General features: G+C 33.3%; 1 protein-coding gene across 1 annotated transcript in view; it reads right to left on the bottom strand.

Moving 5' to 3' along the window:
- LOC132746533 (A disintegrin and metalloproteinase with thrombospondin motifs adt-2-like) overlaps positions 1 to 26,286 on the bottom strand; it is an 80,197-nt gene that overhangs the window by 27,823 nt on the left and 26,088 nt on the right. Inside the window, exons 4-9 of the mRNA XM_060735718.1 lie at positions 20,265 to 20,352; positions 17,748 to 17,825; positions 13,934 to 14,079; positions 11,592 to 11,641; positions 11,076 to 11,187; positions 10,188 to 10,352 (exon numbers count right to left, since the gene is read on the bottom strand). Coding sequence (XP_060591701.1) covers positions 10,188 to 10,352; positions 11,076 to 11,187; positions 11,592 to 11,641; positions 13,934 to 14,079; positions 17,748 to 17,825; positions 20,265 to 20,352 — 639 coding nt within the window. The remainder of the gene's footprint in view (positions 1 to 10,187; positions 10,353 to 11,075; positions 11,188 to 11,591; positions 11,642 to 13,933; positions 14,080 to 17,747; positions 17,826 to 20,264; positions 20,353 to 26,286) is intronic.

Genomic DNA, 26,286 nt, shown 5'->3' with positions numbered 1-26,286 from the left:
CTATTGTGGGGAAAAGGGTTGCCTATGGGATGCAAATACGTTGCTTGTGAGGTTTTATAGATCAAACAAGATCCAATAAAAACTAGAACTATCACTAAATGTGATTAATACCCCCACAAGACTGCTTCGGAAATGAGGATGTTACTAGTAACAGAATACCTTGTAAAAGAATAGAAATATAGAGTTATGGTTGTTGGCAATTAAAGATAGTTGTGGTTCTTGTATGTTGCATTTCCTTTCAATGTGGTTGGCCATTGAAGAAGTTTAATTGAATTACTCTGTAATAAGTCCAGAAAGACAAAGAAAAGGAACAAAGGGCAAAATCTCTATAAAAACTGAAGATAGAGTTATAGTTCTTGTGCACTGCACTTCCTCTTATTGTGCTTGAACATTGTATGAAGTTGTTTTGAATTCCAACCAGTACGTTTTAAGTTATGCTCAGGACAAGGAAAAGTATCGAAGGGCAGTAACTCTGTATTTTGTCAAAATGGAGTTATGGCTCTTGTGCACTGTACTTCCTTTTAATGTCCTTGACGACTGTATGAAGTTGTACTGAATTCCAAACAGTAGTTTTCAAGTTATGCTCTGGACAATGAAAAGTAACAAAGGGCAATAACTCTGTAATTAGTCAAGATGGAGTTATGGTTCTTGTGCACTGCACTTCCTCTCAATGTGCTTGACCATTGTATGAAGTTATATTGAATTCCAACCATTTGTCTTCAAGTTATGCTCTGGACAAAAAAGCAATGGAAAAGTAACAAAGGGCAATAACTCTGTAATTAGTCAAGATGGAGTTATGGTTCTTGTGCACTGCACTTCCCCTTATTGTGCTTGACCATTGTATGAAGTTGTTTTGAATTCCAACCAGTAGTTTTCAAGTCATGCTCTGGACAAGGAAAATTAACAAAGGGCAGTAACTCTGTAATTAGTCAAGATGGAGTTATGGTTCTTGTGCACTGCACTTCCTCTCAATGTGCTTGACCATTGTATGAAGTTATATTGAATTCCAACCATTAGTCTTCAAGTTATGCTCCGGACAAAAAAGCAATGGAAAAGTAACAAAGGGCAATAACTCTGTAATTAGTCAAGATGGAGTTATGGTTCTTGTGCACTGCACTTCCCCTTTTTGTGTTTGACAATTGAATGAAGTTGTTTTGAATTCCAACCAGTACTTTTCAAGTTATGCCCCGGACAAGGAAAAGTAACAAAGGGCAATAACTCTGTAATTAATCAAGATGGAGTTATGGTTCTTGTGCACTGCACTTCCTCTCAATGTGCTTGACCATTGTATGTAGTTATATTGAATTCCAACTATTAGTCTTCAAGTTATGGTCCGGACAAAAAAAAGCAATGGAAAAGTAACAAAGGGCAATAACTCTGTAATTACTTTAAATAGAGTTATGGTTCTTGTGCACTGCACTTCCCCTTATTGTGTTTGACAATTGTGTGAAATTGTTTTGAATTCCAACCAGTAGTTTTCAAGTTATGCCCCGGACAAGGAAAAGTAACAAAGGGCAATAACTCTGTAATTAGTCAAGATAGAGTTATGGTTCTTGTGCACTGCACTTCCTCTCAATGTGATTGACCATTGTATGTAGTTATATTGATTTCCAACCATTAGTCTTCAAGTTATGCTCCGGACAAGGTAAATGCAACGGACAAAAAAAAAAGCAATGGAAAAGCAACAAAGGGCAATAACTCTGTAATTACTTTAGATAGAGTTATGGTTCTTGTGCACTGCACTTCCCCTTATTGTGTTTGACAATTGTGTGAAGTTGTTTTGAATTCCAACCAGTAGTTTTCAAGTTATGCCCCGGACAAGGAAAAGTAACAAAGGGCAATAACTCTGTAATTAATCAAGATAGAGTTATGGTTCTTGTGCACTGCACTTCCTCTCAATGTGCTTGACCATTGTGTGTAGTTATATTGAATTCCAAGCATTAGTCTTAAAGTTATGCTCCGGACAAGGAAAATGCAACGGACGTCTGGACCGACCGACCGACCGACCGACCGACCGACCAACCGACCGACCGACCGACCGACCACCGGGTGACTCCTATATACCCCCCCAAACTTCGTTTTTGGGGGTATAACAAGAGCACCGCTCAGCGGAGCATTATATGCCCGAAAGTATGTTTTTTTAGTAAGGATGAAGCATTTGTAAGACACGGGAATTAAATAAAATATTACCTCCTTCAAATAGCAATCCTCCAATAAAGTTTGAATATTGTGGGCCATATGGAACTTAAGTTATGCTCCAGAAACTTTTTTCAGTTTTAAGGTAATAGTGACCTTGACATTTGACTTTGTGACCCAAAAATCAATAGGGGTCTTCTACCCAATATGGACAATCGTCATATGAAGTTTGAACATTGTGGGCCAAATGGAACTTCAGTTATTTTCAGTTTTAAAGTAAAAGTGACCTTGACCTTTGACCTTGTGACCAAAAAACCAATAGGGGTTTTCTTCCCAATATGGACAATCATCCTATGAAGTTTGAGCACTGTGGGCCAAATGGAACTTTAGATATGTTCCGGAAACTGTTTTCAGTTTTTAGGTAATAGTGACCTTGACCTTTGACCTTATGACCCCCCAAAAAATATAAGTTTTCTGCCTAATATGAACAATCAATCTATGAAGTTTTAACACTTTCGGGCATATAAAAAACCCAAATATCAACTCAGAAAGAATGTCCGGATTGAAGGGACAGACTGACAAAGGTAAATCTAAATGCCCTTTATGGTGGGGGCACAAAAAAGATAAAAAAAACAACAACATTTATTACATATTATAATAAATCTGATGATTATATTCTGATAAACCACTAGTGAAATTTATAAAATATAATTTTCACTGTAGCCGAACTATATCTGAATGCGGATGAAAGAAATATCATATCTAAATGGAATAACAGGCAAAAATAAATGCCGTCATACATATTTTTATTTCAAGAAAGGAAAGTCGATGTCATCATACATCATGTTAAAAATGTAACAAAATTAGAGAAATAAATCGGAACTATATTTCAAATTTGAAGATGTGACGTTATGATGTGATGACGTCAGAGAGGAGAATACACGACGTTACGCGGCAAAATCTGTAAAAATTGCTTAAAATCACTAAAAAAACATGAAATAAAAAGAAAATTTTTTTGTTTTACATATAAGATTGAAAAATATTTCATTCTTGAACACCCCAGCTATTATATTTTCACTCGTGGCTACGCCACTTGTGAAAATATTGCATCTGGTGTTCACTCAGTGAAATATATAGAGGATATTCAAGTTTTTTCTATAAATACATGATTTATTTTCATCGAGTGGTATGAAAATAAATATTTCATGAGTGGCGGTAGCCACGAGTGAAATATGGTAATTTTCATGCCACAAGATGAAAATAAATCGTGTATTTATAGAAAAAACTTGAATTTTCTGTTTATTATATACATTTTTCTCTTTTTTGACATTAAAATTTGAAAGACTTTCCCTTAAATTTTGTGTATTGGCAGAATTTAAAAGAAAGTAGTCCGGCAAGACACCAGTGAAAATACGGAAAATATGTTTCACTGCAGTGAAAAATAAATTTTTACAGTGAAAATACGGAAAATGAAAATATGCATTTTATTTCATCAATATTTCTCAATATTTCATTTATAAGTATATAATAAATTTTAATCTTACATGCAAAACGAACAAATATCCTCTATTTATAACATGCTTTTCGGTAGTTTATAGAATATATAAATGAAATAAAAAAAACTATTATTTCACTGTTTGAAACAGTGAAATTATAAATTTTTAAGTTAAGCCCGTGACGTTGTTTCAGTGAAATACCAGCATGCACAGTACTTGAAACAAGCTTTCAGCTTACTGACGTAACGTAGTAAATGACGTCACGTTGTATTATTAAAGGTTAAAACGTCATTTTAATCGTTATTTTGCATATAATAAAAAGACAATTTGTTTAATTTAGTCTAAGATCAAAATATATGTCACCTCGTGAACACCAAAAGTTCATATTTCTTTTGTGGATGCGCCACTCGCGAAATATATCTTTTGGTGCTCACTCAGTGAAATATATTCCGATCTTACACTAAACTAAACAAATTTCCTCTACATAATAAACAGAAAATCCAAGTCTTTTTCTATAAATACAGGATATATTTACATTTTGTGCTATGAAAATTATCATTTTTCACTCGTGGCTATCCCAACTCATGATATATTTTTTGTCATACTACTCGATGAAGTTCAAAGTGTAAAAATAAACGAAGGGGAATAATTCAAAAATTAGGCAAGGCAGAGTTACGGTTCTTGTGCACTGCACACCTTCTCAATGAGATATATCTACCTACAAAGTTTCATGTTGATACCTCTAACGCTAACATTTAGCGCGTCTTTACACTATGTTTGCATAACGCTAATAACGTCACGTCAAAATATATGCACGGCAGTGCAATATCATATTTACGGAGTCGCAAAATCGGCACGGGTGTGTGATAAAATTAGAATATTAAATGAGTGTAAGTTCATTACAGAATTAATTGCACTCGTTCAATAAAATAATATAATGCTCGCCAGAGGCTCGCATAATATAATTTTATTCAACTCGTGCAATTAATTCAGTATTGAACTTACACTCATTCAATTTCCTCTATATTTTATATTTTTAGCTTTTGAATATATTTTTCGTTATTTTGTATACTTTTGATATTTTTTGATAAACTATATCGAACGTAGGCACTAAAAGTTAAAAATAAAACAGAAAGAGAAAAATGACGTTAGATTTTTTGTATGTAACGGTCGACATTTACATTTGAATTTCGACGTTACGTCATGTGACTTTCATCATCATGTTACGCCTTTGAAGGCAGTGATTACAATTCTCCTAAGGGAGGTAATCACTGTGAGGAGTTTGATTAACGTCATGACGTTATCTTCCATATAAACGAATACTTTTTCATCTTTCTTAGTGTATATATATATGATAATGGATACAGGAACAATTTTACAGATGGATTATTTTCATACATAGAGTTTTCATGCATCAGTGGCTATCATCTTGTAGGCAACTCTGTCATCCAGTGCCAGACTGATGGAAGTTGGAATGGGTCTTTGCCAGCATGTGGTAAGTTACGAAATAATTATAATAAATTTACATATATACAAAAACTAATTATAATAAATTTACATATATACTAAGTTACTATAAACATAACTTTGAAGTATTATTTAAAAGGCCCATTAAGTCCCAGAAATATATATAAAACAAAAAACACAGTCCATGAGTTAACTTATTTAATTATTTGCCAACCGGTTTCTCTTATGATCATCAGGGCAAATGTGACGTCGTCGCATAGTAACGACGTTTTTATGTACACATGTGTACGCATATTCTAAAAATAGTAACGTCATAATATAGTATTAAGTTTTGGATTAAAAACATCAATAAAATAGCGTTCTTTACATAACCTAGCTGAAACGTTTTTACTGTGAAATTTATAAAATGGGAAAATACAAAATTTCGGGTCTTTTTTAGAGCATTTATCTAAATGTTCACTTATTGTCTTGTTGATGGGTCTCTTATCTGCTGAGCATGAACATATCATCAGATGAATTTTATGAACACTTCAAAAATTTATATTCTAATGAAGAACTTTTCAAGAACGACTTTGTTGAGGAAAGAATAAATAATATTGATATGGATTCTACCAATATTGAAGAGCTTGATGTTAAATTTACAAATTAGGACGTTGTTAGGGCAATTTCTTCTTTAAAAAGCGGTAAGAGTGCGGGGGTAGATTTACTTATACCCGAAATTTTTATACATTGTAAAAACATTTTAGCTCCTGTACTTTGTAAATTATTTAATCACATTTTTGATACAGGTGAATACCCGGAATCTTGATGCAAGGGAATCATAGTTCCTAGGCCCAAAAAAGGGGATAATAATGATGTGAACAATTATAGAGGCATCACTCTGACCAGTGTATTTTCAAAACTATTTTCAATTATGCTAGATTTTCGTTTACGTAAATGGGCTGAAAGGAATCATGTGTTGAACGATTTTCAATTTGGTTTTAGAAACAATAAGAGCACTACTGACTGTATATTTGTATTGAGTTCTATAATAGATAGGATAACAAAATATGAAAAGAAAAAAATGTATGCTGCATCTATAGATTTTAAAAAATGTTTTGACCTTTTGTATAGAAATGGGATTTGGTATAAATTGATTGAAATGGGAGTATCATTGAAAATTGTAAAAATGTTACGTAGTATGTATGCCTGTGTAAAGTCATGTGTAAGAGCAAATGGAAGATTGTCTGATTATTTCGATAGTTATTTGGGTTTAAAACAAGGAAAGCCACTCTCACCTCTCTTATTCATATTTTTCGTCAATGATATGCACAGCGACTTGCTGAATGATACTGTTGGCTCTTTCACGATAGACGACATACAAATATTTCTTTTATTATTAGCTGACGACACAGTGTTATTTTCTTATTCTAAAGAAGGACTACAACATCTTCTAAACAAATTGTATAATTATTGTAAAAATTGGGGAATTGTTGTTAATGTACATAAAACTGTTGCTATGACCTTCAACACCGGTAATCGAAATGATGATTTAGAGGTCTATTATAATAATGAACGTCTTAAAGTTGTTAAATCATTTACATATCTTGGTGTTACCTTGTCATCTAATGGGAATTGTTATCAAGCTCAAAAATCTTTATCCAACCAAGCATTAAAAGCATTGTTTTCGTTGAATTCTTTATTTGATTTTATTTCCTTGAATGTATCTGAAAGGTTAGACTTTTCGATACTATGATTTTACCAATTTTGACATATTTTGGATCAGATGTGTGGGGCTTTCATAACTCACCGGATATTGCTAAAGTTCACTTAAAATTCTTAAAACAAGTTTAAGGCGTTCGTCCGCAAACATCAACTTCGGCAGTACTTGGTGAATTTGTGGCAGATTTCCTTTGACAGTATATCGCAAAATTCGAAAAGTTAAATTTCAGTATAGAATTATGAAAGCCCCTGACACTCTACTTTTTAAAATAATGTTTATAAAAGATTCAAATGGTAATGTGACTATTTCATGGACAAAAAACGTTATGAAAATGTTGTCTGATTTAGGTTTTGGAAATTTATGGAACAATATTAATGTTACAAGCATCCAATTAAATAATATTATACAAAGAATTTATGATCAGCATTTACAACAATGGTGTTCTGAGCTTAGTAGTTTTCCTAAATTATGTAGTTACAATTTATTTAAATTTAACTTTATTCAAGAAAAGTACTTAGGTGTTGTAAATAACATTAATCTTCGTAAAGCATTATCAAGGCTTAGCTGTTCATCCCATAAATTGTAAATAGAATAAGGAAAATATAGAAATATTGATAGCAATTTACGTATATGCACTAAATGCAATGTGAATCAAATAGAAAACGAATATCATTCTATAGTGAATTGACAGGTCAATGTTTTCCTCGGTATTATTGTCATTGGCCAACCATTAATAAATTTATATCAATTATGCAATCTTCGAAAAAGAAAATAATTGTTAATTTAGTTTATCTATTGTGCTATGTATAAGAGAACATCAAACAGTTGATTTTATGAATGTAGGTATTTGTTTCTATATTAATATATTCTTTATTTTCTTCTGTGACTCATATTGCCATTTTCATATTTTATAGTAGTTATGTTAACTGTTTACAATACTTTTCTTATGTTATGTAAATATGATATAACCGCCACGAACATGTTTTTGTTTTCGCCAATAAAATATTTGACTTGACTTGAATATTATTGACAACCCGATTAAAGTTCGGCAGTTTTCCTATAATACCTCTACGGAAACTTTCCGTTAAATCAGGGTTCAACTTAACATGGGTTCTCTTAATATGCATATCGTCAATTAAATCTATTGCTCTTTTACATAAAATGTTAAATGATAACTTGGCATGATCTGACCATTCACAAAAAGGGTGGCCTTTAAAAGCGTTTACACAATACATGTCACTATTATACAATAACACTTGAACCTGTATGACAAGTAAATGTAAACTCATTACTATTATATAATCCACCGTTAGTAATCCGCAAGTACGTAGATTTACATAGCTCAATTAATTTTAAACCAAACATATTACAAACGTTATCAAATGAGTCACGTGACAATGGAACATCAGGTAAATTGTTGTCATCGTCAATGAAATCAATGTTACGATCACATACAATATAATTCGCACGAGCGCCCGTGCGTGAGTTTAAGTCACCAATCATAAACACTTTGTCCTGTGAGTGAAAATCATTAATATCAGTTTGCAATAATGTGAAAAAGTCGTCATCTGATGGGCGAATTTTCTGGCCATATATATATACCAGAAACAAAAATGTCACTGTCCAGCTGAAATAACGAATAATCCAATTTGAGCCATATAATACTGTCAAAATGATTTCTCACGATCGACACGCCATTTTCTATTGTATTTCTAATATAGAGTGCAATACCCCGCTGCATCGTCTGGCCCGCCTGTTCTGATATTAACGAAGTATAGCCATCAATGTCAAATTTGGAAGAGCTATCAGCCCAGGTTTCATATAGGAAAAAATGTCATGTTCACACAAGCAGCTTATAAAATTGGTATCTTCAAGTTTACTTTTGGTTAACTTAAACCGTGCACGTTCCATGAAGCAATTTTAAGTTCACTTCAGCCTCCGCGCAGTACTATTGGTTTCCATCACGCACGCGGTGGCCGTTTATGTATAACGTGTCGTAGCTAAGACAAGAACGTTTGCCGTCACGTAACGCCTGATTTAATTTTGGAAGATGAGATCTACGTCGATCAGCAATTTCCTCGGGAAATTGTTCAAAAACAAAACGCAGTAGCCAATATTAATAGGAGAAGATAATTCATTTAACGCAGTCAGGTGTCACAACAGTGGTCCGGAAAAATCCCGGTATCCGCAATGCCCGGGATCGTTTATCAATTTTCGTCATTAAGTAGGCTCCAATCACATTTCAAGCTAAAGGTTAAATCGATATTGGTCATTATATATATATATTAACTAATTAATCAATTATATTTATAGTGCCATGAATAACTACAAATATAAAAACAAAAGCAGTTATTCGTATCCCTATATGTTTGATAAAATCCCGGATTCCTTGCGTTCCGGAACACAGGTTGCGATATTGTCCTGTGCGACCACGTGATACTAGAAAAAACCCGGATGAAAGAATTCCGTGGTATAATAAAAGAAGGTATTTCCCGTTGGTGGAAAAGCAAACTGTTTGTTTTCAGAGCAATAATGATAAAATATGAACATTCTGAAGTGTCATTTCGATTTCTTTCAACTATATAATGTTTTTGAAGGAGAATTTTGAAATATTAGCAAGACGGCAGTTTTTCTGCAATCTTCTGGAGGTCAGCTGCTTTAACGCTGTACAGACGTTTAAAGAGTTGTTAATGTGACGTCACAATGTAGCGCCAAATATCGCGTGCAAATGAAGAGGCATCTATAAGTAATATTTTTCTGCGCGCTGTACAACTGCAGGTGCGATGCAAGCAATAAAAGGTTATTGTTTAGTTTTTCGTGAAATATGGTAATCTATATAATTATATTCACTCAACATGATAAAATGCCGTCCCGGCTCGTGAAAATATGTGGCATTTTATCATGTTTCGTGAAAATATATTCCATATTTCACTCAAACGAAAACATATCCTCTTATTATATGTAAAACAAATTAATTTTCTTTTTATTTATGCTTTTTAAGTGCTTTAAGATATTGTTTTACTGATTTTGCCGCGTAATGCGTGTATTTTGCTTAATGACGTCATCACATCATGACGTCACATCATCAATTTTGAAATAGAGTTCTGTTAAACTTTCTCTTATTTTGTTACATATTTAACATGATGTATGATGACATCCACTTTCTTTTCCAAAATTTATGTATGACGGCATTTATTTTTACCAATTAGTTATAATATTCTTTTCATCCACATTCAGATATAGTCCGGCTACAGTGAAAAATATATCTTATTATTTCACTAGTGCTTTATCAGAATATATTCATCTGATTTATTACAGTAAAACACTTGAAAGCATGAAATAAAGATAATTAATCATATTCACCAATAATTTAACTTTAAACTTACTATTGATCTAATTTGGTGATAAAAGAGTCAAGATATGTCTGTGAACAAGACGAAAACTGCCAGTATTTCTTGTTCGTGGATGAATCCTTGGTTATTTGAAAATATTGTGCCATGACATTTCCATTTGGACAGCTATTTGTATCACCATCATGTTCCATTCCGAGACTTAAACCGAAACGAAACGATTAATGAGAAAAATATTAAACAATGAAATAAAGTATGTAGCTGACCACTCTATGAAGTTCAACAATGTTATGTTGCATGGATGATAACAAGATTCAAACGATTCTACTATTTATTATAACCAGTTTCATAGTTAACATTTTTTTTTTAATTTTCGAGTAATAAACAATTGGAAAACGACCAGATAATATAAATCTTACACCGGCTACAAGTACAGACAGGAATATCTAGCTCTAGGGTGACTGTTTACGGCGGTAACGAGGCTCGGCCGAGTTTCTGTTAAACAGTTACCCGAGAGCTAGATATTCCCGTATGTACCGACAGCCGGTGTTTGATTCTTTTTCTTGCATATTACATATCAAATACTTTCAGAACAGAAATTACGAAAACTGATTTTCTCATTACGTCCCTTTTTTCTTATAGTAGCGTATGAACTTACAACTTCGCAAATCATTCAACAAGGCACGCGAATATACCGTCATTTAAAGCTTGTGACTTATCTTAAATGGGGTGAAAGACAGGATTTTCTAGCACCGGTTTAAACAGTAGATAATCCAGTCTGATATGCAAGAAAAAGCTGAGTTACATTTAGTGCGGTTCTTAAAGACACTGTATCACTTGACTCCGACGAAATCCTTTAACTTATCACTTTCTACAAAATGCTAACAGAAAAAACAACAACAAGTGACAGTGTAATTGACTTACTTATGTCCAAGCTCATGTGCGACAATTATTGCCATCGTCGGTTTGAATGCTGTCACTTCATTGACAGAATATCCATATGGTCCACAAACTCCGGAAGAAATACGCAACGCACCTTAAAGTACGAATCATAACTTTTTATAAGAAAATTCATTCAAAAAAGAATAAGCAGATGTATTGATTTATGAAATAGAAAACTTAAAAACCTTACAGAACACTCAACATGCCCAATTTGAAAAAAGTTGCAGGCTCGGATTCACAATTGGTAAGCCTGTTCACGAACAGAAATAGTAAATGCATGCTACCCCCCCCCCCGACTCCTCCAAGCACCGGTGTTACCAGTTCCGAACATTGAAAACTGAAACAATCTGATTCATAATTTGCTTATATTAATGTAAACAGGACTTGAGTATTTTGAAATATAGTTATATAACAGTCTCACAGTTGTGTTGAGAAACACAAAAATGATAAGATTTAATTGAAACAAATCAATATTTTAGTATGTATTAGTGTGCTTACCTAATAGACGATTAGTAAATTTACCATCTTGTATAAATCCGATATCTTTCCTTAAAATAAATATAAAGAAAACAAAATATCAATAAAAATTAAGAGACTATGAACTAGAATCTGTTTACTTCTTATCGAATTAGGGTTAACCAGCACAAACATAACCGCATTTGTCATTTCAGACAACACACATTCTAATTATATGGCGATTTTTTACTTGAAATAATCAAAATTTAGGGAAACGATGCATTTAAATTTTTTGTAAGTCCATAAGTTTAACTTTCGGTGGTGTACTTACTAACAAAAACCGCTTCTAGTAAATATATATTATCATATTTAATTTAGATCTAAAATTGTGACCACATGATGATTTTTCTCCTGAAAACCCAATTTTTCATTCAATGGTTTACAGTATAAGACATAGACCTTCATTTGCATTTGATAATATTTATTTAACAGTAATGAATTATTTGATAAACAAATACTATTGTAAATAATGTCGCTTAATTGACATATTTTAGGATTAATCTTTGCGTTATTGATGAAGTATATAGAAACAGAATCTATAAAGAACGTCTTAAACGGCAAAATTGAAAATCATGCAAGCGAGGTTTTATTGAGCCTATTCATGGGGCGGTACTATAAAGTGCAAGCTACCGAGTACATTACTTGCACCAATATTAAGTATAATTCGACATTTAACATTGAATTCGAAAAGATTTGTTCAAAATGTTTGATTTTTTTTTCAAAAATACTACAAGATACTGAGTGAGCATGTACAAGTCATACGTGAATTCAAATTCTAACATTATCGGAAATTTTTCTATATAGACAAAGAAGGCCCGAAGCGTGCATTATTCTGCAACAATGCACTCGCCGTTCTTATTATCTCCCTGTGTATTTTCAAATTGAGGGCGCCATTTTGTTTGAAAAATCTGATAAATAAAAACAATTTTTTGTCGAATTTTGTTGTGAAAACTATTTGGAATGATAGAAAATGATCTAACTAAGAAAATAAATCCCAACATCAATATCTTTAATTCAGTCGTTAACGCTGTACAGACGTTTAAAGTGTTGTTTACGTGACGTCACAATGTAGCGCCAAACAGCACGTGCAAAACAATCAAAATCAAGTACGCTATTTTAACGTCGCAGACGAGTTAAGTTTTACATTTATTTCACTTTTAATAATTTGTATTTCGCTTGGAAAATTATAGACTGAAATAAAATAAACAAACAAAGTTTTATTAACGTTCAAAATTCGTTATTCTCAAAATGTTTCTACACACGGTAGATTTAACGACAGTTTTTTTTTTCAACCAACTGGAACGGCCTTTAAAGAACGCTATTGGAAACTCTGAGGCGAAAACATATTTAACCGCCAAACATAAAGTCCAAATTTATAATAATAATTATACTTTTTCTTGACGTGTTAGAATTGAAATAGATATTAATTCTTCGTGCATTATTGTATAATAATGCACGTTTTTCGTTCAAATGCTTTGTAATTAATCACTCAGGCCTATCGGCCTTCGTGATTATATTACTACGCATTTGAACTCAAACCGTGCATTATTCTACAACAATGCACTCAGAATTGATATCTATTTCCTAAGCAACCCTTCTACATTACCAACACACTTCTTCAACAAGGCTCCTTCTATCAGTAATTGCGTTTTTTTTTGTCATTTTTTTTTTATTATTTTATCAAAATTTTGAATGAAAATTAAGGTCGATTTAGAAAATAGTATTTTTTATTATATACTTATAGAAATATATGAAATATTGAGAATTCTAACACGACCCGTATTTTTCCCTATTGAACATAGAAGAACCGAAAGTGTGTGTTATTATGCAATAAAATCACTGTTGATAATATGTACGGAAACAAAGCAGACGAGCGTTTCTCTAACATTACGTAAGTTTAACGTATCTTTTATCGTAAATTTGGACTTACGCAAAACGTAAATTTACGTTAGTTGCGTTTCACTAAACAGAACGTGCAACTTACGCCAACAGTAAGTGAGCGTTACTTTACGTTTAAACCTACACAAAAGCATATATAAATATAGCTAAGAAAGTTTAGTTAAGCGAAAATATAACGTAAGTTCTGCTTACGCAAACAGTTACGTTCAAACTTGATTTCTGATAACGAAAGTGCGTTAGTGAAACGCAACTCAGGTGCAATTTAGCTTTAAATATCACGTACGGCAGCATTTTATTTGCTACGCCCTCGTGATATAATTCATTGCATCCGAACTTCAAACAGTGATGTTATTGAGCGATAAATTCACTGTTTGGGATATATTATTTCTTAAATATAAGAGGAAAAAGAAGAAACCTTTCCATACCCTGTAAGCAAAGCAGCATGGTCATAATTAAAATGACTTATTGAAGCCTTTCCCCATTGAATGAAATCACTTAGTATTAAGTTACCATTTGCTTCTCCTGCATCGTTGACGACACGATCTTCTACAAACTTGGAATCGCTTGGATCCTGCGGATATATGATACATTTAACGCATGATGCGAATATCAATTACATTATGAGACATGGTTTTTTACAAATAGTGTTTCGTTTGATACACGCAAATACAAGATACATTAGACAAATGATGTGTGGTAATAGTCATTACAATAAAAGACATGATTTTCTACAAATATTTAAGGTTTCGCTTGATAACCGCAGATGCATGATACATATAACACATGCTGTGTTGTAATATTCATAACAATATAAGACAAGATTTTCTACAAATGGTGCATCGCATGATACCTGCGGCTAATGATGCATGTGACACATGATTCCCGGGAATATGTATTACAATATAATACACAAGAAAAGCATTGATGCAAAGCATCAAAGGGCGTCCAAGCAAGTAGACATATTATGATGACAAGATATTCTTATAAACTTTTCAATGGTTACTTGGTTTTTACCAGAATGAACGGACGAAAGACATTGTTCATTATGAACTTTAATTGGCATGCTCGAGATTAGAATATTACTTGTTATTTCTTTATGATCGTAATTATTAATAGCAACGGATATACATGTATACAATCATTTATAATCCATATGTGTAACGCATGATCAACACCACACTTGTGGAATTGTCTCTTATTATGTTATCGCTATTAGCGAAGACCCCCTCTTAAGGTATCTGTTCACACTTAGTAAAAATATGACACTGGTTATATTACCATGTTGATCATGTTGCGCATGTTTAGAATACAATAATTGTAATATCTATTTTAATATAAAAAATACAGATTTTATGAATATTGTTTTCCTCTCTTTTTTCGTGTTTTATGTGCTATTTTAATACTGAGTTTTAACGTTTACTACTCTTTTTTTATTAAAATTGTAAAATAAATTTTAAGAATTCAATTGTCATATTGACAGACGATTATAAGTGAAAACTTAACTGGAAAAAGTCAGTAAAATATGCTTAATCTTTCAATATATAATATTGCTTATTCTTAAACCATGTACATGTACATTTGTATTTTTCTTTATCATTTTTTTTAAATTATCAATAAATTGAATAATTTATAAAATCTAATTTGCAACTTTGAATAATTCCTGGGCATCTTTACTAAACACGAATAACAAATTAAGTAAAATGTTTCAAAGTTGATAGTGTCATATTTATACCATAACAATGTACCTTTTTTCTCAATTATTGTACATATTTATTGTTTTTATCTCATATAGATAAAATGAAACATGCTATTGTTGTTGTTGTGGGTTTTTTTTCGAATTGTATGTTTATGTATAATAATAATCAATAAATTTAAGAGTTGATCTATGTTTATTAATTATTGTAACCAAACTAAGTGGCAAACATTCATTTTGGGAAAAAAGCTTATTTATCTGTAAAATATCTGTTCTGTTCTGTAACGATATCAAACATCTACTCCAAAACCGGGAGAGACCGGACAATAAACGTGTGATACTATTCGCCAGTCACTAGTAAATCCCGGTCAAAATAGACCGGGAGAGACCGGGAATTACCGATAGCAGTACATCCCTCTATAAATAGATTTTCGGAATGTTTAGGTCATCAACTCATCATTCTATTTTAACATACCATAATAACCCACTGTGTCCTACAAAATGATAAATAAAAAAAACCGAAGAGACGGAAAAGGTTATTTCATGCATTGCGAAATTATCCAGTTCGCTATTCATTGTACATATCGAGACATTTTTTTTAATCAAGCACCCTCATACCGATCGGAATGATCGGCTTTTATCATGACCGACTATAAGGCTCGAGAAGTTGCTGTCGCCCTTTCACAAAATCTGATTTCATTCCATAAGGGCGCCGCGCTTCGGCGCGGACGCCAATAATTTGCTATGAAAGGCACATCGCTTGATACATGCGGATATATGATACATATGACACATGATTCGTAGGAATATGCATACTATTACATTATGAGAAATGACTTTCTACAGAAGGAGCATCGCTTGATAATTGCAGATATATTATATCTCATACACAGGTTGTGCGGGAATATCCATTACAATTCCAAATAGGAAGTAGGCAGTAGAAGTAGCAGCAGTAGGAAACGTGAAGTTAGCAGTAGCAGTAGCACAGAAGTAGCAAAATTATAAAACGCGAAACTGGCAGTAGCGGTAGCACAGCAGTAGCAAAATCATAAAACGTGAAGTTGACAGTGTCAGTGGCACAGCAGTAGTAGTAGCAAAATTATAAAACGTGAAGTTGGCAGTAGCAGAAGCACAGCAGTAGCAAAATTATAAAACGTGAAGTTGGCAGTAGCAGTAGCACAGCAGTAGCAAAATTATAAAACGTGAAGTTGGCAGTAGCAGTGGCACAGCAGTAGCAGTAACAAAATTATAAAACGTAAAGTTGGCATGTGTAGTAGCAGCACAGCAGTAGCAGACTGATTCTGGAACACTCGCATAAATCAGGGTTTATTGTTGCCAATGTTTTATTGACATGTCCGACTTCTAGGCACGTCTGAGGCACTTGAAGACGTTCAGGTATTTTGGTGCCAATAAGAATAATGATTTTTTTACTTCTAGGGACATTAAAGTGACTTTTTCATTAACCTGCGACTTAAATGTTTTATACTCGCAGACTTTAAAGATTTTGGTACCAATGCAGATAATGTCTATTCAGCCTTCTAAGGACCTGTCAGATTCTGTGACACTCGCAGACTTTCAGTAATGTTGTATAGCCAATGGCGTTTATGACTTCTAGGAACACGTTGCATTTCTTTTGTCTGCAACCAATTCTCGGACACACTTTACGTTTTATAATTTTGCTACTGCTTCTGCCAACTTCCCGCTTTATAATTGTGCTAATCCTACTGCTGTACTACTGCTACTGCTGTGCTACTGTCTATTTCACGTTTTATAATTTTGCTACTGCTGTGCTACTGCTACTGCCAACTTCACGTTTTATAACTTTGCTAATGCAACTGTTGTGCTACTGCTACTGCTGCGCTACTGCTCTGCTACTGCCAATTTCACGTTTTATAAATTTGCTACTGCTACTGCCACTGCTAACTTCCTACCGGTAACTTATACATGAATTTAATCCAGGTTATCGTTACACAACAAATATCAGAAAGGGCAGGGCTATTTTACATGCATGTGTATATGTAATAACATTTGAAACATCCTTTTTTTAATATGTCACAAAAGGAATAATTAAGTTTATACAAATTTATTTTAGTTCGATTGTGTTGGAAGCTATAAGCTAATAGTAGCACTCTCGAATCCGTTCCTTAAACCAACCATTACTAAGCAATGAATGTACATAAAGTTTCTTGCTCAAGGAAACAACGGCTTGCCCCTGACAGGGTTAGAACCAAAACGGTCAGCAAATTCTAAGACTAGTCCGGCGCGTTAACCACTCGGCCACGCTGCCACACAAAAGGGATGAATTGCAAATGCGTCTGAAAATATATTAATTTGAAAATTTGTGTTGGCTTAGGATTTTATGGTTAATTTCGTCTAAGTAGAGAACAATAAAGATTATTGGTCACTTAGGCAATTTAATATCATATCGTACAAGTCTTACTAGTTTCTTTTTTGTAAGGGCTGCTTCAATTTGTAGATTGTCGTCATTTATTAAACCTTGTAAAAAACAAGAAGAGTTAATCGGTTCGTTCCCTATGAACACTTACATCAGCTATGTAAATTCCAGCAAAAAGACAGGATATTGTATACGAGTAGTCTTTCATACTTTGATATCGTACATCAATCTGAAAAATGTAATATATTGCTAATTCTAACACGACCCGCATTGTTCCCTATTGAATATAAAAGAACCAAAAGTGTATGTTATTTAAGAATTAATATCGGTCTTAGCGGTGTTTATCATGCGTAGGAATTGACCATGAAAGACGTAGGCCTGAGTGGTTAATTTTTTCGCACCAAAACGACAAAACCGGTGTTAAATAGCCGATAAACAACGCTCAGACAGATATTATTTCGATTCTAACAAGAGAAATTAGGGAGGATCACTAATGTTATTTTTTTCAAGCGGAGATTACTTCCGGTGCTGATTTTCTTATAACGCTGTTCGATTTCGCATCCTTCTGTTGTTAAAATATAGAAAATATAAAACAAAAAATAATTTTAAAAAAATTAATCAAGTTTTCAACAATAAAAACTTACGTCTCAGACTGGATTGTATTGTGTTTGCATCAGTGTTTGATTAATCGTTCTTGTATGTTTGAAATGATGTCATTCTGCGTTCATGAATGAGTTGTGTACTTAGTCATTACGCTGCTTACGGGTGTCAAAATATTTATTAACTGATATGGATCAAATCTGTGGCTTTATACGTGAGATATTATTTTAGTATTGTATGAAAAAGAAAACATTATAAGAACTGAAAATATTAGTTACAATGTTTTTTTATTGTTGCTTTAAAGGCTTTGTAAACTATATAATCGAGGGAGAAAACATAAGAGGCTCATATACAAGTAGTCCATAACTAGTGTTTATTCGCAGTACACCGGTTTTTTCTTCTTTGTCTATAGTGAGTCTGACAAAATCATCAGGAATGTTAGAATATGCAATAAAATCAGTGTTGACGTTCTATATTTAGACATGCGACGTTATCATTATGCATGTGACTTAACCACTAAAAATGTGACGCATTGAAAATAAGTACGGAAACAATTCAAGCGCAATTTAGCTTAATATTAGGTACGGCAGTATTTATTTGTTGATGTCGTGTTAGAATCGAAATAATATATTCAAATAGGTGACTTTATCGTTTGATAACATCATTGTTTGTCGTTTGGATGCGTATCATTATATCACTCGGGCTTCGCCCTCGTAGTATAATTCCTCGAATCCAAACTCCAAACAGTGATTTTATTCAACGATTAGATCACTGTTTTGAATATATTATTTCTTTAATATAGCACATGTTAAAATTCCCTGTTAAGGTACTTGATTAATGTGCCATTTAAATGAGTGAAATTTGCTAAATTTAAGGTGGTTCCGTCTCCGAATATAAAACATGACAATATAGAGACACCAAATATACCATTCAATGTAGCTATAATAAGAAGTGTATGAATAAATGTATGTCGTTTGTTATTAATGAAACAGAGATGGCTTGCTAAAGCTTTAAACCGCTATGCTGCATGCTAATTATAAGGATTATTTTGAAAGTATCTTTGAAAGTGAAATATTATGAAGTGAACAAAGAAAATCTACTCATTGCAAACGGCACTAACAGTACACGTAAATGACCAAAAATAAGTCAAAATATGCACAATTTGTCCTTAATGAATAAGTCACGCAGAAAAAATAATTTTGATCAGTTATTAACCGCACTTTACTTTAAAATATTACTTTAATATTGATTATTTTACTTTTCTTAATATCTATGAACATTTTTCTTCATATTATATTTAATTTTCTTGACATTTTTGGCTCATCTGCAGCTTTAAACATCAAGTGTGGGAGTTGATCTGAACATAAAATAGACAGGAGCACCAAGATGTTGCCTTAAAATGAATAATAGTCATTGACAGAGATTTAAGTTATTCGGACTACCTTTTCTTAATTAAAATATTTTGATAACAAATTATTACATGTTTTGGGGTGGTTTATACAAATGTATCAGTGAAATATAAAAATTATATTTCACTTTTTGAAACAGTAAAATAGGCAATTTGATATTTTCTCTGTTTTCGATTTATGTCTGTTGTTTCAGTGAAATACCAGTGTGCATAGTTCTGGAAATCAACTTAATGACGTCTCGTTGTATTATTATTTGGCACAACTTCATTGAGTATAAGGTTAAAATGTCTCTTTAAACGTTTCTTTGCATATAATATAAAGAAAATGTGTTTATTTTAGTGTAAGATCAAAATATATCTCACTTCGTGAGCACAAAAAGTGTTCACTGTGCCACTCGTGAAATATTCCTTTTTGTACTTACTCGGTGAAATATATAGAGAATATTGAATGTGTATAAGTTCAATACTGAATTTATTGCACGAGTTGAATAAAACTATATTATTATGCGAGCCTCTGGCTCAACGTGTTCAATAAATTCAGCAATGAACTTGAACGCATCTAATTAAGAAATAATTGTCAAAGAATTGCCACAGACGATGCAATAAGGATAAAAGTAATTTTCCAAGAGATAAATAAGACATATGGAAATCAGATATTACCTCGTTTAACAAAAAAGAGGTGTATTGTAACAGTTTATTAACTGTGGCAGTGTGTCTGTCGTTTTCTCCTTCAGTCAAAGCATATGTCCTGAAAACAGAGAGAAAACAGTTCTATATCCCGCGCGTTTCTTTATTTGTTAACCAAGGTTTCAATTTAAAAGGAAATTTTAATCTTATTCGGACGAGAAATGGCAAATGATTAAGAATAATTGGTTAAAAAAATATTCTTATACAGGAAGTAGAACAAAACAACAAAGTTATTCTTTACTGAATGAAAATATTAGATAGATATAAATGAAATAGAACTATCAATTTGTGCTTGGAAGATAAAATGCATGTAGCAAAGACTAGTCACAAAGTTCAAATAAAGCAGTGTAACAACGCACTTTGGGGTCAAATGCACTTTGGGGTCCGACCCAAAAGTGCGTTAGGTACTTTGGGGTCCAGCCCTAACGTGCGTTACGCACTTTGGTGTCAAGTTTGAAACGACCGCACTTTGGGATCGATAATAAAAATACAATCAATAAGAATGAATTTTAGTGATATTTTATGTTCTAACACTATCGCATTTTTTCTATATAAACAAAGAAGGAAGCGTGCATTATTCTACAACAATGGACTCGCCGTTCTTATTACCTCCCTTTGTATTTTCAAACCGACACATTGACGGCACCATTTTGTTTGAAAAATCTGATAAATAAAAAAACATTTTTTTCGTTGTGAAAACTATCTAGAATGTAAGAAAATGGTCTTACTAAGAAAAAGAATCCAAACACGAATATCTTAAATTCAGTCGTTATTTTTATGACGTCAAAATGTAGCGCCAAACAGCACTAACATCAAGAACGCTATTTCAATGTCGCAAATTAACGAGTTTAATTTCAAATTTATTTCACTATTAATACTTTGGAGTTCGCTTGGAAATTATAGAGTGAAATAAAATAAACAAACAAAGTTTTATCAACGATTTCAAAATTTGTTATTCTCAAAATGTTTCTACACACGCTGGAAAAGCCTTTTAAAGAACGTTTCTATTGGAAACTGAGGCAAAAACAAATTTAACCAACAAACCTAAAGTCCAACTATATAATAATTATAATATTTTTCTTGACGTGTTAGAATGGAAATAGATATTGATTCTTTGTGCATTATAGTATATTCTAACACTCTTTGTGATTTTGTCACTATAGACAAAGAAGAATAAAACCGGTGCTAATCTGCCAATAAACACTGGTGACGGACTACTTGTATATTTAACACCGGTTCGGAGTGTTGATGCATAGGAATTGACCACGAAGGCTGTAGGCCTGAGTGGTTACTTTTTTCGCACCAAAACAAGAAAACCGGTGTAAAATAACCGATAAACACCGCTCAGACCGATATTATTTCGATTTTATCGAGATAATATAAAGAAGATCACTTATGTTATTTTTTTAAGCGGAGATTACGTCTGGCCCTTAACCAGTGTTTATTGGCAGCTTAACACCGGTTTTTCCTTCTTTGTCTATAGTGAAAAAATCACGAGGAGTGTTAGAATATTGTTTCAATTTATTATAATTATTTTTTATATTCAATTATTTGTCTCATAGGATATTGTTCTTAAAATAATAAATTATATTGATATGTATGATGTGTATTGTGTGTAATAATACATTAGATAACATATCAACATATCCATGAACTAGCGTTATGTGTCGATAATTGTAGAGATTACATGTCACACATATTCCCATCTAATTAAATCAAAATCCTCATATGATATGATCTGTTCAGGTCCCATTAAAATCTGGATTTAATCTATTTCTAGTGTTATTAAACGGAGTTAGCCTTTCTGAATTGATTAATTATAGTTTTTTCTATGTTGAATGTTGCAGAAAAGACTCGCATTGAAAGGAATTCAGGCTGTGTCAATCTGCCACCACTGGAAAAAATGAAACGGCTTCAAAGATGGATGCCATATTATAAGAACAAGAATTTGTAACAGAGTTACCAACGTCCCCCGCCTCGGGGAAGTTTTATATGAAGCGTAAAATTGTGCTATTTCAAACGATTGAGGTATGGAGTCCAAAATAATGATCAATGCTAGATCTGCAAATGCAACAATAATAATAATACATTTATTAAAGAAATAAAAATGAAACACGGAATTTAAAAATCTATCATGTTAATTTGTTTGTTTGTTTGGATTTTACGGCACGTCAACACATAAAGGCCATATCGTGCCGAATGCTATAATAGGCTTAAAATATTATGTAAAACTTTGTAAATGATAATAAAAAGAGCCAATCAGATCCTTGAATACAAGTTTATCTCTTTCAAATAATCGATGATGTTTTTTGATGGAATTGTATTAAAGAGTTCTTTGAGTGAGTTTACATTATAAAATCTGTTACGGGTCTGTGAAAAATCATGACATTTCAGAAGAAAATGCTTGACAGTAAAATTTTCATTACAACCTACACAGAAAGGGGCATTGTCATTCGTAACGAGATAAGAATTATTATATGACATATATCATGTTAAGCTTTGACCTCTGAGTGTGACCTTGCCCTTGGAGGTAGGGATGCAGGTGTTGTGCATGACATATCGTCTTATTATTGTAACTATTTGTGCCAATTATTTTCAAAATCCCTTGAGCTATGAAGAAGTTATAGATCGGACATAAAATATACCCTTTTACAGACTATGTTAATCTTTGACCTCTAAGTGTGACCTTGGAGGTAGGGACCCATGTTTTGCACCTGACATATCGTCTTATTATCGTGATTATTTGTGCAACGTATTTTTAAAATTCCTTGATCTATGAAAAAAGTCTGGACTGGACACAAAATATACACTATAACAGACTATGTAAATCTTTGACCTCTAAGTGTGACCTTGACCTTGGAGGTAGGGACACAGGTGTTACGCATGACGTCATATCTTATCACTGTGACTATTTGTGCCAAGTATATTCAAAATCCCTTAATCTATGAAGAAGTTATGTATGGGACACAAAATATACCATATAACAGACTCTGTTAACATTTGACCTCTAAGTGTGACCTTGACCTTGGAGGTAAGGGTGCAGGTGTTGTACCTGACATATCCTCTTATTATTATGACAATTTGTGTCAAGTTATTTCAAAATCCGGAAGACGTTCTAGATCGGACACAAAATAAACCCTAAAACAGACTATGCTAATTTTTGACCTCTAAAAGTGACCTTGAACTTGGAGGTAGGGATGCAGGTGTTAAGCCTGAAACGTCATCTTATTATAGTGACTATTTGTGGCAAGTATTTACAAAATCCTTTGATCTATGAAAAAGTTATGGACAGGACACAAAATATACCTTATAACAGACTATGTTAATCTTTGACCTCCAAGTGTGACCTTGACCTTAGAGTTAGGTGACCGATTATTGCGCATGACACGTCGTCTTATTATTGTGAACAATTATGCGAGTATTTACAAAATCCCTTCAAAGATAAGAAAGTTATGGACCGGACACGACATATACCCTCAAAAAGACAATGTTGACCTTGATAGAGCAAGTGCGACCTTGACCCTGGAGGTAGGGGTCTGGTTGTTGCGCACGAAACATCGTCTTATTATAACAAACATTTGTGCCAAGTTATTTCAGATTCCTTTGATAAATGACAAAGTTATGGTCCGGACACGAAAGTGTGACGGACGGATGGACAGACGTGCGCTCGTACACATTTTTCAGGTTTATGAGCTATTTCTTTTGCTCTTTTCTGACAGACGTGCGGACGGACAGACACACGGACGGAGCCTATTTCTATATCCCCCTTTTTCTTCGCAAAGGGCGGGGGACAATAAGTGTATAATTATTTAAATGAATTTCACGTCCAATTATGGCAGGAATTATTTTATATCACGCATGTTTTGTATTTTTTTTGAAAAAGACACCTCTTCTCATTTCAAAAATGGCAGAGATTTGGTGGTACATCAAACAGATACGTTTTTCAAATCCCGAAGTATTAAGAGATGAATACACGGCAGAGTAGAGCCGGAAGGCTTCAGCTCGAGGGCATTATTCATTTCAGGGCAGATTATCACCTTCTGCCACAACTATGACGTGTATTGATGTCTTTAATACACTTGGTAGATCTATAAGTAGCACTTCTAAAAAAATACTTTGATATTTCTTTTGTTGAAATTCCTGTCTGTATTTCTATTGTACACAGCACTGTAACTTTTTACAGAGTTGTTTACTTTTTGTGTGTACAAAGTTCACTAAAATCTAGAAGCAAGTTTTATTTTAATTTTTTTCGGAACAAATTTGTCGTATCATTTCTTTAAATTCCAATAGTAAAAAAATGTGTTTGTACAAAATACACTTAAGCTCTCATAATAAAATCAAACGATTCGTGCTGAAAACCTACTTTAACTTTTACAGGTAACTGTTTGATGACGTAAGATATGACGTCATTGTTTCTGTTTGTGCACATGTTCAGCGGACTGATAATGAGTTCTAAGCCCGGGGCCGCCAACTCATAATCGGTCACGTGACAGTCATAATCAGTTGATATCATAGGCAATTTTGTTACTATATATAGTAACAAGTGTATTAATATTATAAGAATCTTACACCGGCTGCCGGAACAGACCGGAATATCTAGCTCGAGGGTAACTGTTTACAGCGGTAACGAGGCTCTGCCGAGTTTCCGCTAAACAGTTACCCGAGAGCTAGATATTCCCGTCTGTACCACAAGCCGGTGTTTGATTCTTTTTCTTGCATATTACATGTCATTATTTTTTGAACAGAAATAATGAAAACTGATATTCTCATTACGCCCTTTTTTCTTATAGTATCGTATGAACATACAACTTCATTCATAACGGAAAAATGATGTCATTCCTATGAACGCGATTCATTCATAAAAGGCGCGCGTCAATGACGTCATTTAAAGCACGCGACTTGTCTTACATGGGGGGATAAGACAGAGTTTTCTAGCACCGGTGTAAAAGGGAGATAATCCTGTCTGAGATGCAAGAAAAAAATCTTACACTGGCTGCCGGTACAGACCGGAAGATCTAGCTCGAGGGTAACTGTTTACGGCGGTAACGAGGCTCTGCCGAGTTGCCGCTATTTAAACAGTTACCCGAGATATAGATATTCGTGTTTATACCGACAGCCGGTGTGTGATTCTTTTTTCTTGCAGATTACATAATTTATCAATTATTTTATTTTCAGAACAGAAATTACGAAAACTGATATTCTCATTACGCATTTTTATCTTATAGTAGCGTATGAACGTACAACTTCATTCATAACGGTTAAGTGACGTCATCCTAAGAACGCGATTTATTCATAAAAGGCGCGCAGCAATGACGTCATTTAAAGCACGCGACTTGTCTTACATGGGGGTGTAAGACAGGGTTTTCTAGCACCGGTGTAAACGGTAGATAATCCTGTCTGATATGCAAGAAAATCCTGTTTGACATGCAAGAAAATGCAAATAATGTCATCTCAATGCATTTTAATTTCTATCTTAATGACTTGTAACAAGTTAGTTAAAAAAAAATAAATAACATAAATTGAATAAAGTTACATCAAGACTTTTTCACATCAGTTAATGCCTTACAGTAAATTTTGTAAATCCTTATGATTTTTACGTTTGTCAGGTACCAGTCATGTAATTTTATGAAAGTAACTGCTACTATAAGTAAATTTAAACTTTTCTTGCATGTCAGACAGGATTATCTACCGTTTACACAGGTTCTAGAAAACCCTAAACTCCGCGCACCGGTTACGCGTCGGTGCCTTCACACAAATCACGTGATGATTGTCTTATCACATGATTGTGTAAAAATGGCGTATACGCCAATGAAATCGTTGAAAAAAAATGTTTATCTCGAATAAACAGCGACCTTAAAACTTGAACTCTGGTCTCAAATATGTCGATGTGATTGAAAAAAAGATTTTTGTAAAGCGTAGAGTGAAATTAATAATAACTTGAATGATTTCTCTTTCGAGATGGGTCATTGTTTTGGAAATAAACGGTGCGGTATTG

This window comes from Ruditapes philippinarum, unplaced genomic scaffold (genome assembly GCF_026571515.1).
Source record: "Ruditapes philippinarum isolate M1 unplaced genomic scaffold, ASM2657151v2 ctg8904_1_1_1_1, whole genome shotgun sequence".
Lineage (NCBI taxonomy): Eukaryota > Metazoa > Mollusca > Bivalvia > Venerida > Veneridae > Ruditapes > Ruditapes philippinarum.
The sequence above is the reverse complement of the archived record's forward strand: the minus strand, read 5'-3'. Positions and strand labels throughout refer to the sequence as shown.